The sequence below is a fragment of the Uloborus diversus genome, chromosome 5 (genome assembly GCF_026930045.1).
Source record: "Uloborus diversus isolate 005 chromosome 5, Udiv.v.3.1, whole genome shotgun sequence".
In the NCBI taxonomy this organism is placed as follows: domain Eukaryota; kingdom Metazoa; phylum Arthropoda; class Arachnida; order Araneae; family Uloboridae; genus Uloborus; species Uloborus diversus.
Window position 1 is genome coordinate 147871613 of NC_072735.1, and position 15306 is coordinate 147886918.

Genomic DNA, 15306 nt, shown 5'->3' on the forward strand with positions numbered 1-15306 from the left:
AGGCTATATAACATTGCGCTTTGACTAATAGGAGTGGAGCAGCAATAAGAAATGTAATGAAAGCGAGAAAATTTATATAATTGTATAAAATGCTTGGAACGCCGAATACACGTACATTTTTGAGGTAGACCGTGCAACGCCTGGCAATGCAGCTAGTAGACTTATAATTGCTGGGGAGGAGATATTTTGTTTTGCAATTAAATGTATACTCTGTAAAATATCCTCCACGAAAGTGATCATTTATTTTTAATTTAATCAATCGACAATTCACCCCTGGGGGGGGGCACCACGTTGTAAAACTGCGCACCGCGTAGCAACCCCCTCCATAGGTGTGGGGGGGGGGATTGCTACGAGTTTTTTTTAATGAAAAAACGTTCAAACTTTGGGGGTTTTTTTTTTTTTTTTGCAACTTAAACAGTCATGCGTAAGTTCGAATAATACTCGACTTGAACCAAATAAAGAGGAAAAAAAAAAAATTTTTTTTTGACAAATTGACCCATAGTTACTGGGGGGGGGGGAATTTTTTTGGCAATCAAAATAATGAAACTAATACCCTGTAAAATTCCCCCCCACGAAAGTGATCATTTTTTTTTTAAGTTTAATAATCCATACTTTACCCCTGGGGGGCACCGCGTTCACAACATAGCTGGGGGGGAAATTCGCTACGGGTTTTTTCTTATTAATTTAATGCTATTATATAGTTTTTAGCCATTTAACTCATCACTTTGATATTTTTCATTTTTTTGACCTTTCATCCACCCACGCAGCCGTGTGACCCAAAATTAGTGGGGGGGATTTGAGCCAAAGTTTTAAATTGCATTTTTTTATTATTTTAACCGGCCACAAGCCATAAAAGAGATAAATCGCGTTTTCGGGGGTCAGCTCTTGGTCTATACGTTACAAGCATATTTTCACAAAAGATATGACAACAGTGTTGCGAGTAAGAATCTTGCTCTACAATACTCTTGAGGTACTAAAAAACAAAACATATATTGCACTACTATAGTTGTAGATATGAGTTCTACTATTTTATTAGTAATGAGTTTTTTCACTTTAAAAAAGAAATGTTAATTTACAATTTTTATCCACTATAATATTAAAATCTGTTCGCGTCCGTCTGTCTGTCTGTCTGAAGATCGATCTCCTCGAGAACCGCTGCGAATCGAGAGTCGAACGAGATACCGATCAATTCAAAATTTTCCAAAGAAAACAATAGAACCAATCTCGTAATTGTACGACTTAAATTAGCGGAGATATTAATTAAAACGTTAATTAACATAACGTTATTCAGGAATTTTTATTTCTTTCCTGTTGCCATTTTGCGTATGAGCAAATAAAATTCTAATAATTGTTTTAAAAGAGATTTTTTTGGCTGCTGTCCAAATCTTAAAACAACGTTTCCATCCAGAATTTCATTTCAAATTAGTTTAAAATTGGTTGCTCTATTCGGATATAGCCTTTATTTTATCGTCTGTCCTTTTTTTTATTTTTTACATTCAACGTTCTTAACTCTTTTCCTCATATAAAAGTTGTTTCTTTAGCTATGTCTATTGATTGTAGTGTAAGTTTATCACATAGACTAATAATAAGAGTAGACCGAGCTTTCTCATTCTTGCTGATGAAGAAAATTGGTTCATAGATGTATCATGTGACTAGTGGAAGGGCTTGGCGAAGACTTTGGCAGATGGTTGCTAGATGGCAGCATTATCTATAGTTTGGCACTCGACATGTATTTTAAGACAATGTGTTTTCATTAAAAATAACTTCCAGGTGCAGAGATTGAACTGTTTTTCTTTTAGTTAAGCATTATTTTGACATTAGTAATAGTTTTTGATCAGTTTTCGGTAACTTTTATTTCATTTGGAGCTGTCAGCGTTGGCGTGAACGAAATGGCGTAAACGTTTTGCGTTAACGCAAAAATGTACTAATCGGTATCTTAACCTTTTAAACGCCGTAATTCAAAATTTTAATTTTTACTTTTAATTTTTTGCTTAAATGTCTCAATTTACCTCTAGTATAGCTAACCTAAACATGTTTTGGCGAAAAAAAATTTATAAATAGGGTTTTTAGGATGTTCCCATTTGGGAACATCGGCGTTTGGAATGAAGTAAACGGGAGGATTGATCTCGAAACTTTATTACTTCGAAATGGATGAGAAAATATGAATATTTTTGTTTATTTTACATACTATTATACTTTTCTCTTCTGAATGACACTTTTTCTTCCTTATTGTCCATGGTATTGGGGGAAGCAAGATGAACGGAGTCTCTTTTCACATTCAATTCCCGTTTTCGCTCGTTTTCTGACAAACCGTACAACTTCTCTGAGTGAAGGGAACAAGATAATGGTTATCTGTTTTTCTATTCAGAACAGGAAGATGTGATTTAGGTTCAGGTCTGCTTGACACCTTTACTGAGAGTTATTATGATATCAGCTAGATGTTGCATATAATCCAGAGGAAGTATTTTGAAAAATTACTGCAGAAGATCCATTGCCTGAAGTTCGGGGAATTTTTCAGTCAATTTTTCGAATTTTTTTTTCCCGGAAGATTTTTTTCAAACTTAGCATATTTTTTCCACCTGAGATAGGATTCTTGTTTCCACTTCTTTGCTTTTGCAGTCGAGCATGAGGTTGTGCTTCCCTTTTGATATCCTGAATTGTGAAGCTGATCATCTGAACTATTTGAACCTGTATCTACATCGCTAAGCATCAAGTCAACCTGGCCGCAGACACCTTTAGGATAAACTTCATTTAAGGCTTCACCGTTTATGTGTTCTTCATCACTCAGACTCGCGTCTTTATCAGGTAGCAAAATACGAAGATCATGCTCGTGTTCGTCATCAAGTTCGCTGTCGGATAAGCTGTGGAAATAATCTAACGCAGCTTCTAACGTTAAAAACTTACAAGGCATCTCTAGACATAGGCGGATTTAGGCCGAAATATTTGGGGGTGCAACAATAACAGGGATCTGAGGAGGGGGGGGGGGTATTTCCGGAATAACAAGGTAGTGGCGAAATCAGAAAATAATTTTAGGGCGTGACACACTTTTAAGTCTAAAAAACGCGATGTAAACCATATTGTTACAAATCCTGTAAATAGTAATTATTGTAGTAACGTAACCTGTAAATAATTTCCCGTAATGAATATACAACCCCTTAACATATGGCTAAAGTATACAACCCCCTATTCTTTTTATTTTCATTGATAAAGTTTGATAACGGTCTACGCATTTCTCGAAGCAGAAAGAATGTTGTAGAAAATTCTTGGATGTTTATAAAAGCCGTTAGCGATGGATAAACGAGTAGTTTCGATGGAGATTTCGAACTGAGTGCATTTTTGCTCTGTTTATTGCGAGGCAGTTCGCTGTGTTGTTTTCGTATTTGGAAGTAAATACGTGTGTAAACGTTGAGTTTACGGTGTTGTGTGATAATTGCTTAATTGCTGATGAATAATTTAGCAGTTGTTGAAGATCTTTCCTGTACATAGTGTAAATAAATTTCCTGTGTTTTTATCAAGAACTGTGTTTTCATTTCAAGAAAGTGGAAGTCGCACCGAATCCGTTACAATTTGGCGCCCAACGTGGGGCTACTTCAGGACTTTCTTGCAGTAAGTGTGACTTTGGACATTTTTTCATAAAGACTTTTTAAATTTGGACTTTATTTTTATGGTGATTACTCGCGCAATGGATGAACAATTAAAACAACTGCTTGATGCAATCAACTCTGTAAAAAATGATATGGCAGCTAATCAAGAACAATTAAAAAATGAATTGGCGGCTAATCAAGACCAATTAAAAAGTGATTTGACTGCAAGTTTTACTGCAAATCAAGAACAATTAAAAAATGATATGGCGGCTAATCAAGAACAATTAAAAAGTGATCTGACTGCAAGTATGTTGGCAAATCAAGACCAGTTAAAAAGCGATTTAACGGTGCTGAAAAAGGACTTAACGGTGCTGAAAAAGGACTTAACGTCTAACCAAGAAGAAATTAAAAATGACCTTATTTCGGTAAAGACTGTGATGGAAAATAAATTTAATGACATAGAGCATCGAGTTGATGCAATTGAAGAAAAATTTGATACCGTTGAAAGCCGATTCAATGCTGTAGAAAATAAATTTGAAGATGAAGATAGAAGATTTCATCTACTTAAAGAAGAGATCTTTAAGGACGTGGAAAGGAGATTGGCGACCGCGGAAAGCAGCTCTGTACAGTTTGGCGCTCCCACATCGGTTGCTCGACCGTCCATTAAACTTGCCACATTTGATGGGAAAACTTCGTGGCAGGTTTACAAAACTCAATTCATGATAGTGGCGGAAGCGAACGGATGGGACTCTGCTACCAAGGCCTGTCATCTTGCAGCATCCCTGAGAGGTGACGCAGCGGACATTCTCCAGACCCTTCCGGACAGCCAGCGCCTGGATTTCGCCGCCCTCACATCTGCGTTGGAGCTTCGCTTCGGTGAGAAGTGCCAGAAAGATTTCAGCCGACTCCAGTTGAAATCCCGTTTCCAGAAAACCGGGGAAACCCTGCAAGAGCTAGCGGCGGACGTCGAGAGATTGTCTCATCTTGCTTTTTGTGACTGTCCTGCGGATGTTCGAGACAACCTGGCACTCAACTACTACATCGACGGGGTTCGAGATCCGGAAATCCAGAAAGCTCTACGGATGGCGGATGTCAAAGACCTGAGTTCTGCTGTTGTGTATGCAATGAAGTTGGAGGCCGCCCAGCAAGCAACCCGCAAGGATCGCCATTCAATCCGCGGCGTGAAAACTGATGAGCCTGATCCGGTTTCGTCACGTTTTGCTGATCTGGAAAAGCAAATAAAAGAAATTGCAGGAATCCTCAAAAGGAATTCGGCTCCCAAGGACCATAATGGACAATAACTTAAGTGCTGGAAATGTGGTGGCGAGGGTCACTTACGAAGAAACTGTGAAGCTCGTCAAGAAACCAGAGGGAAGAGCACCTCTCCCTCGCAGGTCCAGGAAAACTAAGCCATGGCAATCTCGCGGGGCGGAGGTCGCCAAATTGGAATGAGCCCCATCTTAAAGTTTTCCAGATTTCATCGACGAGTGGCGGCAGTAATGGACTGTTTGTTTACGCATATGTAAACGGGTTTCCCTGCGAACTGATTATTGACACTGGAGCCAATATTACGATCATTAGAACAGATGTGGCTCGTCAATTTGGACTCAACATTCTGTGGACGCCGCCCTGCGTTACCCTCCAAACTGTGACAGGTGACAAGATCGAGATTGAAGGTAGAGTGAACTTAGAAATTGTGTTTGGAAATGCCATTTACCATCATACCGCATTCGTTGCTGCTATCATAGACCCCTTCATTCTCGGATTGGACTTTTTAAAGAAGTATGACTTCAACCTCGACTTCAAGACTAACGAGCTGCACTCGACGAGAGAAGACATAGCAGTCTTTCCCGCAGAAAGTGATGTAAAATCCGCTCATCAAATAATTGCCCAAACAGATTTATCAATTCCCTCAAGGTCAGAATCATTAATACCGGCTCCATTGAAGAAAGCAATAGTTTTAGATTTGGACTCATTGAATACCCCAACTTAAGCAATAACCCAAAAGGAGTGCTGGTGGCATCTACGCTTGTGGACCTTTCCAAGGATGTAATTCCTGTGAGAGTCGCCAACATGAGTGAAAGGCCAAGGAATATCCGGAAAGGCGAAGTGTTAGCAACTTGTACTCCCGTAAACTGCATCATTAGAAGAATCAATTCCCCCGAGACTGTGTCTTCTGAGTCCTTGACATCGAAGTTAATTGGGAGTGCACCCTTATCGAAGGATCAAAGAACTGCTGCGGAACAATTGGTGGACGACTTCAAGCATCTGTTTTCATCTACATCGGAGGATGTGGGCCGGACGAATTTAACGCAGCATAGGATCTACACTGGAGAACACCCCCCTATTAAACAGCATCCAAGACGACTACCGTTCGCCAAGAAGGAAGAGGTTGAGACCCTCCTGAGAGAGATGAAGGAGAACGATGTAATCGAACCGTCATCCAGTCCTTGGGCGTCTCCCATCGTCTTGGTCCGAAAGAAAGATGGCTCCACCAGATTTTGTGTCGATTACCGACGGCTGAATGAAATCACCAAGAAAGACAGTTACCCTCTTCCACGGATAGACGACACCTTGGACACTCTTTCCGGACACAAGTGGTTTTCGACCCTGGACTTGAAGAGCGGCTACTGGCAGGTTGAGATACACCCTGATGACCGAGAGAAGACAGCGTTTACAACTGGACAAGGCTTATGGCAGTTTAAAGTGATGCCCTTCGGCCTCTGCAATGCACCAGCTACGTTCGAGCGTCTTATGGAGACAGTGTTAAGAGGACTTTCCTACGAATCCTGTCTGGTCTACTTAGACGATATCATCATCGTGGGACGCAGTTTCGAAGAACATCTGGCTAATCTTAGGAAGGTGCTGCAAAAGCTTAAGGAAGCCAATCTGAAGTTAAGCCCGTCCAAATGTAATTTGTTCCGCCGGGAAGTGAACTACCTTGGTCACATCATCTCTTCTGAAGGTGTACAAACCGATCCAGAAAAGGTGTCTGCTGTCAAGAGTTGGAGTCGTCCCGAAAACATCCATCAGCTGCGAAGTTTCCTGGGGCTCTGCACGTACTACAGGAAGTTTGTAAAGGGTTTTTCCAACATTGCACGACCTTTGCATAAGCTGACGGAGAGCAAGCAAAAGTTCGAATGGTCCAAAGAATGCGAAGATGCATTTCTACGACTGAAGGAGGCTTTAACATCAACGCCTATCCTCGCCTATCCTCAGCCTGAAAAATCCTTCATCCTGGACACTGATGCGAGCAACGAGGGCATCGGAGCTGTTTTATCCCAAGAAATTGACGGAAATGAACATGTCATCGCTTACTGGAGCAAATGCTTATCAAAGTCGGAGCGAAATTACTGCGTCACCAGAAAGGAGTTACTGGCCATAGTGAAAGCTGTAGAACACTTCCATCATTACCTCTACGGCCGAAAATTTCTGCTTCGGACAGATCATGCCTCATTAACTTGGCTTTTGAACTTCAAAAATCCGGAAGGCCAGATAGCCAGATGGATACAGCGGCTCCAGGAATATGACATGGAGATCAAGCATCGAAAAGGGTTATCTCACGGTAATGCTGACGCTTTATCAAGGAGACCCTGTCCTGAGAACTGCAATTATTGTTCCCGAATCGAGAAACAGTATGGAACGACTAGCCCTACCGCCTATCAGGTGACAGTGACTCCAATATCATCAGAACCTGATCCATGGAGTGACGACCAAGTTCGAAAAGATCAGCTTGAAGACCCCGACATAAAACCAATTTTGGAGTTCATGGAAAGTGACAGTCGGCGCCCTAGCTGGCAGGACGTTTCCATCTTCAGTCCTGCAACAAAAAGATACTGGGCTTTATGGAACTCGCTCCATTTACGGAACGGCGTACTGTACCGGAAATGGGAATCTGACGACGGCAAAACATCTAGGTGGCAGTTACTACTTCCCCGATCAAGGATTTCAGATGTTCTGAAAGAAATACATAGTAGTGCGACTGGAGGACATTTTGGTGTCTTGAAAACCCTCAATAAAGTTCGGGAGCGCTTCTTCTGGAGCAAGGCGAAGGATGACGTGGAGAAGTGGTGCCATTCTTGTGACGCCTGTGCTGCTCGTAAAGGACCGAAGAAGAGAAGCAGAGGGAAGCTACATCTGTACAACGTTGGAGCTCCTTTCGAACGAATTGGGATTGACATCCTGGGTCCTCTACCAAGAACTGCTGATGGGAACAAATACATTCTTGTTTCCATCGACTACTTCACCAAATGGCCGGAAGCATATCCCATTCCTGATCAAGAGGCTACCACCGTCGCTGAGACTCTAGTCCAACACTGGATCTCGAGATATGGAACACCTTTGCAGATTCATTCCGATCAAGGGAGGAATTTCATCTCTGCTGTGTTTAAGGGCCTATGTCAAATTCTCGGAATTGAGAAAACTAGGACAACACCACTACACCCACAATCGGACGGCATGGTGGAGAGATTTAACCGCACCATCCTGAATAATCTCTCACTTATGGTATCCAGAAATCAACAGGATTGGGACAAGAAGCTACCTTTGTTCCTGCTGGCCTACCGCAGTGCTGTCCACGAGACTACCGGATATGCCCCATCTCAGATGCTCTTCGGACGAGAGCTTCGTCTACCTTGTGATCTCGTCTTCGGTCGTCCTCCGGATGCGCCTGCATCGCCTGAGGAGTACATCCAGGATCTCCAGGCCCGGTTGGAAGACGTTCATAACTTCGCACGAGAGCGAATCAACATCGCGGCGGAGAAGATGAAGACCAGATACGACACAAGGTCTACTGGACATGAATTCAACGAAGGCGACAAGGTTTGGTTATGGAATCCCATCCGACGGAAAGGTCTTTCACCCAAATTGCAGTCGCATTGGGATGGACCCTACAAAGTCGTTAACCGACTAAATGACGTCGTAGTGAGGATCCAAAAATCACCTAATGCAAAACCTAGGGTTGTACATTATGATCGGTTAGCCCCATACTATGGCCATAGTTCATGAGTATTACGTAAACAACCATGGTTGATAACATAAAAGTTGTAGATAATTTTTGCTTTTAATGTTTAGTAATATTTCTTGTTATTATTGTGTTTTCTGTATCTGTTAGTTATTATTTAATGTGTGTATTTGTGAACATGTGATAGGAGTTTGGCACCCTTTCTGGGGATTGTACTGCCCGGGACGTGCAGTCCTTAGGAAGGGGGCAATGTTACAAATCCTGTAAATAGTAATTATTGTAGTAACGTAACCTGTAAATAATTTCCCGTAATGAATATACAACCCCTTAACATATGGCTAAAGTATACAACCCCCTATTCTTTTTATTTTCATTGATAAAGTTTGATAACGGTCTACGCATTTCTCGAAGCAGAAAGAATGTTGTAGAAAATTCTTGGATGTTTATAAAAGCCGTTAGCGATGGATAAACGAGTAGTTTCGATGGAGATTTCGAACTGAGTGCATTTTTGCTCTGTTTATTGCGAGGCAGTTCGCTGTGTTGTTTTCGTATTTGGAAGTAAATACGTGTGTAAACGTTGAGTTTACGGTGTTGTGTGATAATTGCTTAATTGCTGATGAATAATTTAGCAGTTGTTGAAGATCTTTCCTGTACATAGTGTAAATAAATTTCCTGTGTTTTTATCAAGAACTGTGTTTTCATTTCAAGAAAGTGGAAGTCGCACCGAATCCGTTACAATATTTAGTAAGATTAGGGGATGGGCAATTCTTAACATTTCAAACTGCAGAAAAAGTCTTAAACGATAAGTCTTAAACGAATATTGCTTCTAAGTCGATATTAGAAGCAATGGGTGAATCTAGCTACTGGTTTGGAATGGGATTCACGCCTCAGAAAAAATTTGAAATAGTAGTTTTGAAAACGCAGTTTTACAGTTCTTGGTGATATTTTAGAGGCAAGAAAGGTACGTGTGGCTCCAAGTCTATTTTTAGAAATTTTAGTCTTATAAATGTGATTACAGTCCATATTTACAGTTTGGGTTATGAATGAGACTCATAGACTGCCTCCAATCGATTTTTTGAAAAGCAAATAGAAATACGTAACCCCCCCCCCTCATGCTTCCTCTTTAACTTTTCATAATTGAAGTTCCAAAAATTCTACGGAGGACAATTTTTGATGCTGGTGAACACAAATGATGAACACCGGACGGGGTGTTCTGGAGCTCTCCCCTGGAAAATTTTCGAAATTGAAGTCCTAAAAATGAAGTTCTTCTGCAATAATCCATGGTATTAAAAAAAAAGGATTCTCCCACTTAAATATTTCGAAATAGTAGTTTTCAAAACCAAAATATTAACACTCTTTGATGATGATAGAGAAAGGGGGGTCAGAGACCCTTGTTCGAATATTTTCCAAAATTAAAGTCTTAAACACATGACTGTAAGACCATATTTGGTAACGTTAGAGACACTGCAGTTTTTCAAAACTGAAGCTCCAAAAACGGAATTTTAAACGATTTTCGATGTATTTAGGTGATTAGATCTTCCTTGGAAATTTTGCGAAAGTGAAGCCCTAGAAACGAAATTTGAGGTACTCTGTAATAACTTTAACTGGAGAAAGGGCTTTGGAGAAGAAACATTTTGAGGACTAATAGAAAAAATGAAAACGAAATAGAAAAAATCAAAAAAAAAAGGGGGGGGAGGGGGAGATATGAAAGAAAGAGGATTATGCGAGAAGGCACACAATTCGCCGCCAATAATCTAAAGCTGTTGAAAAATTTATATGTCAACATTTCTCTTTGAAAGAGAAATTAAGATTTTTTCCCAACATTCTTTTTTTTTCGTAAAATATCTGCTTTTTCCCAAAATGAGATCTTTTCTTCTCTTCAATAATAAAGAATATTTTTTAAAAAACATCTACTCAGCATTTTGTGGGGAAGGGTCACCAGTCTTGTGCCCCTCCCCCCCTGGATGCACAACTGCAGCAAAATGTCCGGAAGTCCTCCTTCAAAAATTTTTGTTTATTTACCTTAAAATTGTTTGTTTTCGGTTGATTTCGGTGTAGATTTTATTGATCAAGTTTCTTGCAATAGCCATGTTTTTTTTTTTTTTTGGACTTTATTAGCCATTGTTGTTTTAAAATAGAAGAATTTGTATTGATATACGAATAAATACCCAATTACAGAACATGCAATTATTCTATACAATAACACAGCACTGGACAATAAATTGTTTGAGAAGTTTCTTTATTTGCATGAAGTTATTTATTAGTTTTTTTTCCCCCAAATGGATAAAATTACTTTAATTCTTAATATGAGCACAGTTATGTTTTTCTTGCACTAGCGACGTGTGGTGATACACCGGATTCAAGTAAATTTACTAATATAGCAGCTATGAATTTTTTTTCCCCCAACTGCGTTTCTGAGTGAAATATACTAAACCAATTTTTTTTCAAAACCCAACCAAAAATTTTGGGGGTGCGGCGCACCCCCTGGCACCCCCGTAAATCCGCCTATGTCTCTAGATGGCTGTTTATACGGAATGATAGTTCAAAAAACTAAATAGATTAAAACTACATTATTCTGAGTCTAAAAACAAAATCGTTGGTACGTATGAGACTCGGTAAAAGAAACAGAACGCAAGTAAGCCGAATAATGAAATGAAATGATGAAATGAGACTGGTCAAAGTTCATAAAAGGCCCTTATCTTTACCTACCCGTCAGTCACGAGATACATTTCAAAAGTGCGAAACACATACAATTCTTAGAAAGTAAATAGGGTAGAAAACCAGAATTCCAACCCCGAAAACGCGATTCACTTATAATAGAGAGAATGCATAAAGGCGGGTGTGAAGGTCATATTTACAATAGAATAGTAGTGTGAAGGGCAAGCTGATTGATAAAAAATGTATGTTCGTGAATGAAAGAACCGAACACGTGTATTCAACACAAAACAGATCTTCCACACCACAATATTTGGAAAAAAAAAGGAATCACACTCAAATTCCTCGATTGACGAAAATCCCCCTCAAATACTATACTCTAACCGCCGATGTTCCCAAATGGGAACGTGTCAGTTCTTATGAAAATAACTCACAAGAAATAATAATTGGAAATATTTTGTTAAGTTGAAATAAAATATATGTCCTCTGGCTACTAAATAATACCAATAAAATATTTTTTACATTTTTTTCTTTAAAGGCAGAGACATAAGAACTTAGACAAATTCTAAGTTCAGAAATTCAGTAAATTTGACTTTAATTTCAAGATAAAGGTTAAACGTACTTTAAAAATTAAGAACACCTAAAATAAATTCATACTGCTATGTGTCATTTCAGAAAATATGACAAGTCTAAACAAATAATTAGGTTACTAATAAAATTCACAAAAATATGTTCCCATTTGGGAACATCGGCAGGTAAAAGGTTAAATTGAAACTGTAGGTAAAAATCTTACCGTTTGCTGATTCTTCTTGGTCGCTTGCATCTTTTATTGCTTAGAGAGTTATTGAAATTGACTAAAGAAAATGCACAATACTATCTAAACGAAAAACTCACTATATTAACAAAATATTTACAACTTAGAATAACAAATTTACAAATCGGACTCCATAAATGATCATTCTTCCGTGTTCCATCAATTCTATTTATTTTATTTCTCGCTCGCATTGATCGTCTGCTACAATCAACGCCCGCTGTTGCTAGGATATCCACCAGTCACATGGTTCGGTTTATGAGCAGCAAAAGGGTTGCCATAGCTCGGTCTACTCTTATTTTTAGTCTATGGTTTATCATTCACCGGCCTCATATTTTGATACATTTAGAATGTGCGACTAATTATGTTTATTCTGTTGAACTTTTTCCCGTTGCATGGGTGGGTTTTCGAATTGCAATAATTTTCTTTTTCTTTCCTGTTTCTATTTTTGAAATACAGTTTGTATCGTTAAAAGAACATGTTAAATTAAGATTGTTTGGATTTCTTTAAGTGAAACAGAGTTGAACAAAAAAATTGTTTTTAAGGATTTTAACTAAAGCTATCTTGGAATCTGATGACTTGGTATTTAATTAATGCTTATTGGTATTTATTTAGTCTTGGTGCGTTAGTTTCATTTAATCATTCAAAATGTGTGTGTCATTTTATGTAAAAAGATGATCGTAATTGTACATAAATATTTCAGATATAGTCTATCAGATTTAATTCAGTTTAAAGTGACCAGAGATTATAGTTGATAATGCATATATTTTCATCTTTTGTGCTAATTGAAAATACTCATAACTTGTATCATTGATAACTATGATTAACGTTAAAGAGAATTTTGACAAAAATATGCTCTACTGGTGTTTTACAAACCTTGCATTAAGCGTATTTATTTACTTCTTAGCGCTTTAGAAACTGATGTCAGAGTAATACAAAAACATCAATTGGACATCTCTTTCATTTTTTAAGTAGCCCGTGCAACGCCGGGCACGCAGGCTAATTTTGAAAATGAAAGGTGATTTTCGCTTGTTTAGAAATAAAGGTTTGCTAACTAAAATAAAGCTAGTTAAGGGGTTTTTTTGGGGATAAACAATGCATTTAGTTATGTATTACGTGTCTAATATTTTTAAGCTTACACAAAAATAAATGAACAGTGCTAAAACGCTTAAAGCTTGAACCTTAATTCTATAATGAGATTTTGAAACTTCAAAGAAGGTGTCCGCAAAATTTGTCGAAAAACACAATGATCAAATTACGTGAACTAAATAATGTGCGTTATGTGTTTTTCACCTCTTTAACAGTTTAGTTTTATCTTTTATATTTGTTTTAAAATTATTTTCTACCAAGAATAGTGAATATTTAATTTTTATACGGGGTTTAATTTGCGCAGGAGCTGAGATCTGTACTTCTTTTTGAGTTCGTGAAAATTTTTACAAATTAGAAAATCCCTAAGAGAAGCTCTTATGAATTTCTAAGACCCATTTAAAATCTCTTAAGGTGCCTCTTCCATAAATAATGTCACATTTTTCCAGCATTTGTGGTCCTTTGTCGCAAACTGTCACAATTTTAAATCTTCTTCTCTCCCCTCAGTCTTCAGATCTTTTTAAACTTGAAAGTCAATTACAAGAAAAATCCTGAGGGAGACCCCCTGCAGACTATTCATCTTAATGCCATCCAAGATCGGCGAAAATTACGAATTTGGGGCTCCAATTTTGAAAAATACTTTTAATATTAATAAAGATGATCTAGAATCACATTTTTAATACTTTAATTTCTAAAAATTTTCGGAGGAACCGCTTTAAATCTCTTCTATTCCGGACATTATCCGAACTCATCAAAAACTGCGATTTTAAAACTACTCATTCGAAAAATTTCCGGGGGAGAACGTCCCTCCCCCTAACATAATCGAAAATAATCTACAATTGTGATTTTGCGGTTTCACTTCCGTAAAATTGCCAGAGGAAGGACCCGAACATCATCTTCCTTTAAACCCAGCATTATCAAACTTCATATAAAGACGTCGTTTTTAAAACTACAATTTTGAAAGTTTACGAGGGAAAAACCCACAAACCCTCTTAATCCTGAATAAGTATACTTCCATCTGGATTCATGTTAATTATTAGATCTAAAAATGTTTTCTTCTAAACCAGAAGATAAATACACAAGCTGCCTTTCTAAACTTACATTTAAACGTTCGAAGAAACTAAAAGGCCCATGAACTCATACATTTTCCGCGTTTTTTTTTTTTTTTTGACCTCGGGACCGCCCTATCTGGAATAGGACTTAAACTTGAGTCTTACTTTTTAATGAGCAATCACGATTGCTTATTGTTCTTACTTGACCGTCCTTGATTTTGTGGTTCCTTTTTCAGCTTGGACTAGGGGCCTCTGCAGCACCACCGCCCACCGGCGCGGCTTCTCTGGTCCTGAGCACTGTTCCCCTAGAATCCACTTCTGCTGGACGGTGGCGTCCATGTCCTACAAACGCATGCTCATACATATTCACACTCACACACGCGCGCGCCTTTACACACATACACACCTACGTGCACACACTTAAGCCAACACACACACACACAAACGCAACTTTACACACGTAACCAACCAGGAGGAGGGGTATGCTTGGGGGGAGGGGAGACGTTTCTATAAACAATAACGCCAATGAGTAGGGTCTTGTCGCAACTCGTGATTGCGAAAAACAAAATTTTAATTCAAAGTTTCAGAATTCAAATTAGAGTTGATTGGGGGAAGTGGGGGGGTCACAGTTTTTTTTTTACTTGTTTTTATTTTTTATTCATAAAAAATGTGATTTTTAATTTTTATTTTAATTTAAAGTGTTTTTTCTTTATTTTATACAATGTTACTTGGTGCGAACATTCGTCGAGTGTTCTTAAATGACAAATTGAAAATTAATGTATATTTTTAAATAAAAGTTTGTCATGAACAAAATTAAAAAATGTATTTGTTATCTGTTCAAGAATAAATGTTTTTAATGTTTCATAATGAATTACAATTGTTATTGATTCTATTGAATTTCTTCGAAATGAATTGAGAAGCACCATTTTTTTAAGCTTACCAGGGCCGCTGAACCCTATAGTGGTGCCAATGTTGTTGATCTCTATGTAAATAATTTGGCGTTGTGGAGTTTTTTCGGGCTTAACACAGCAGCATGTATACATCACTACAGAGAGAAATACGGAACGCTGTTTTGTGGTTAAAGTTTTTAAATCTAATTTTTGAATTAAAACCAGGATGTGTTTTGATTCTTATCTTTTAAAACTTCTTAAGTTT

General features: G+C 38.2%; 1 protein-coding gene across 1 annotated transcript; it reads right to left on the reverse strand.

Moving 5' to 3' along the window:
* Window positions 1–2226: 2226 nt before the first annotated feature.
* LOC129223183 (uncharacterized) lies at window positions 2227–2911 on the reverse strand. The gene is made up of 2 exons (XM_054857750.1): window positions 2562–2911; window positions 2227–2323 (listed from the first exon to the last, which is right to left on the reverse strand). Exons 1-2 carry the CDS (start codon window positions 2909–2911, stop codon window positions 2227–2229), a joined length of 447 nt encoding a protein of 148 aa, XP_054713725.1.
* Window positions 2912–15306: the final 12395 nt, after the last annotated feature.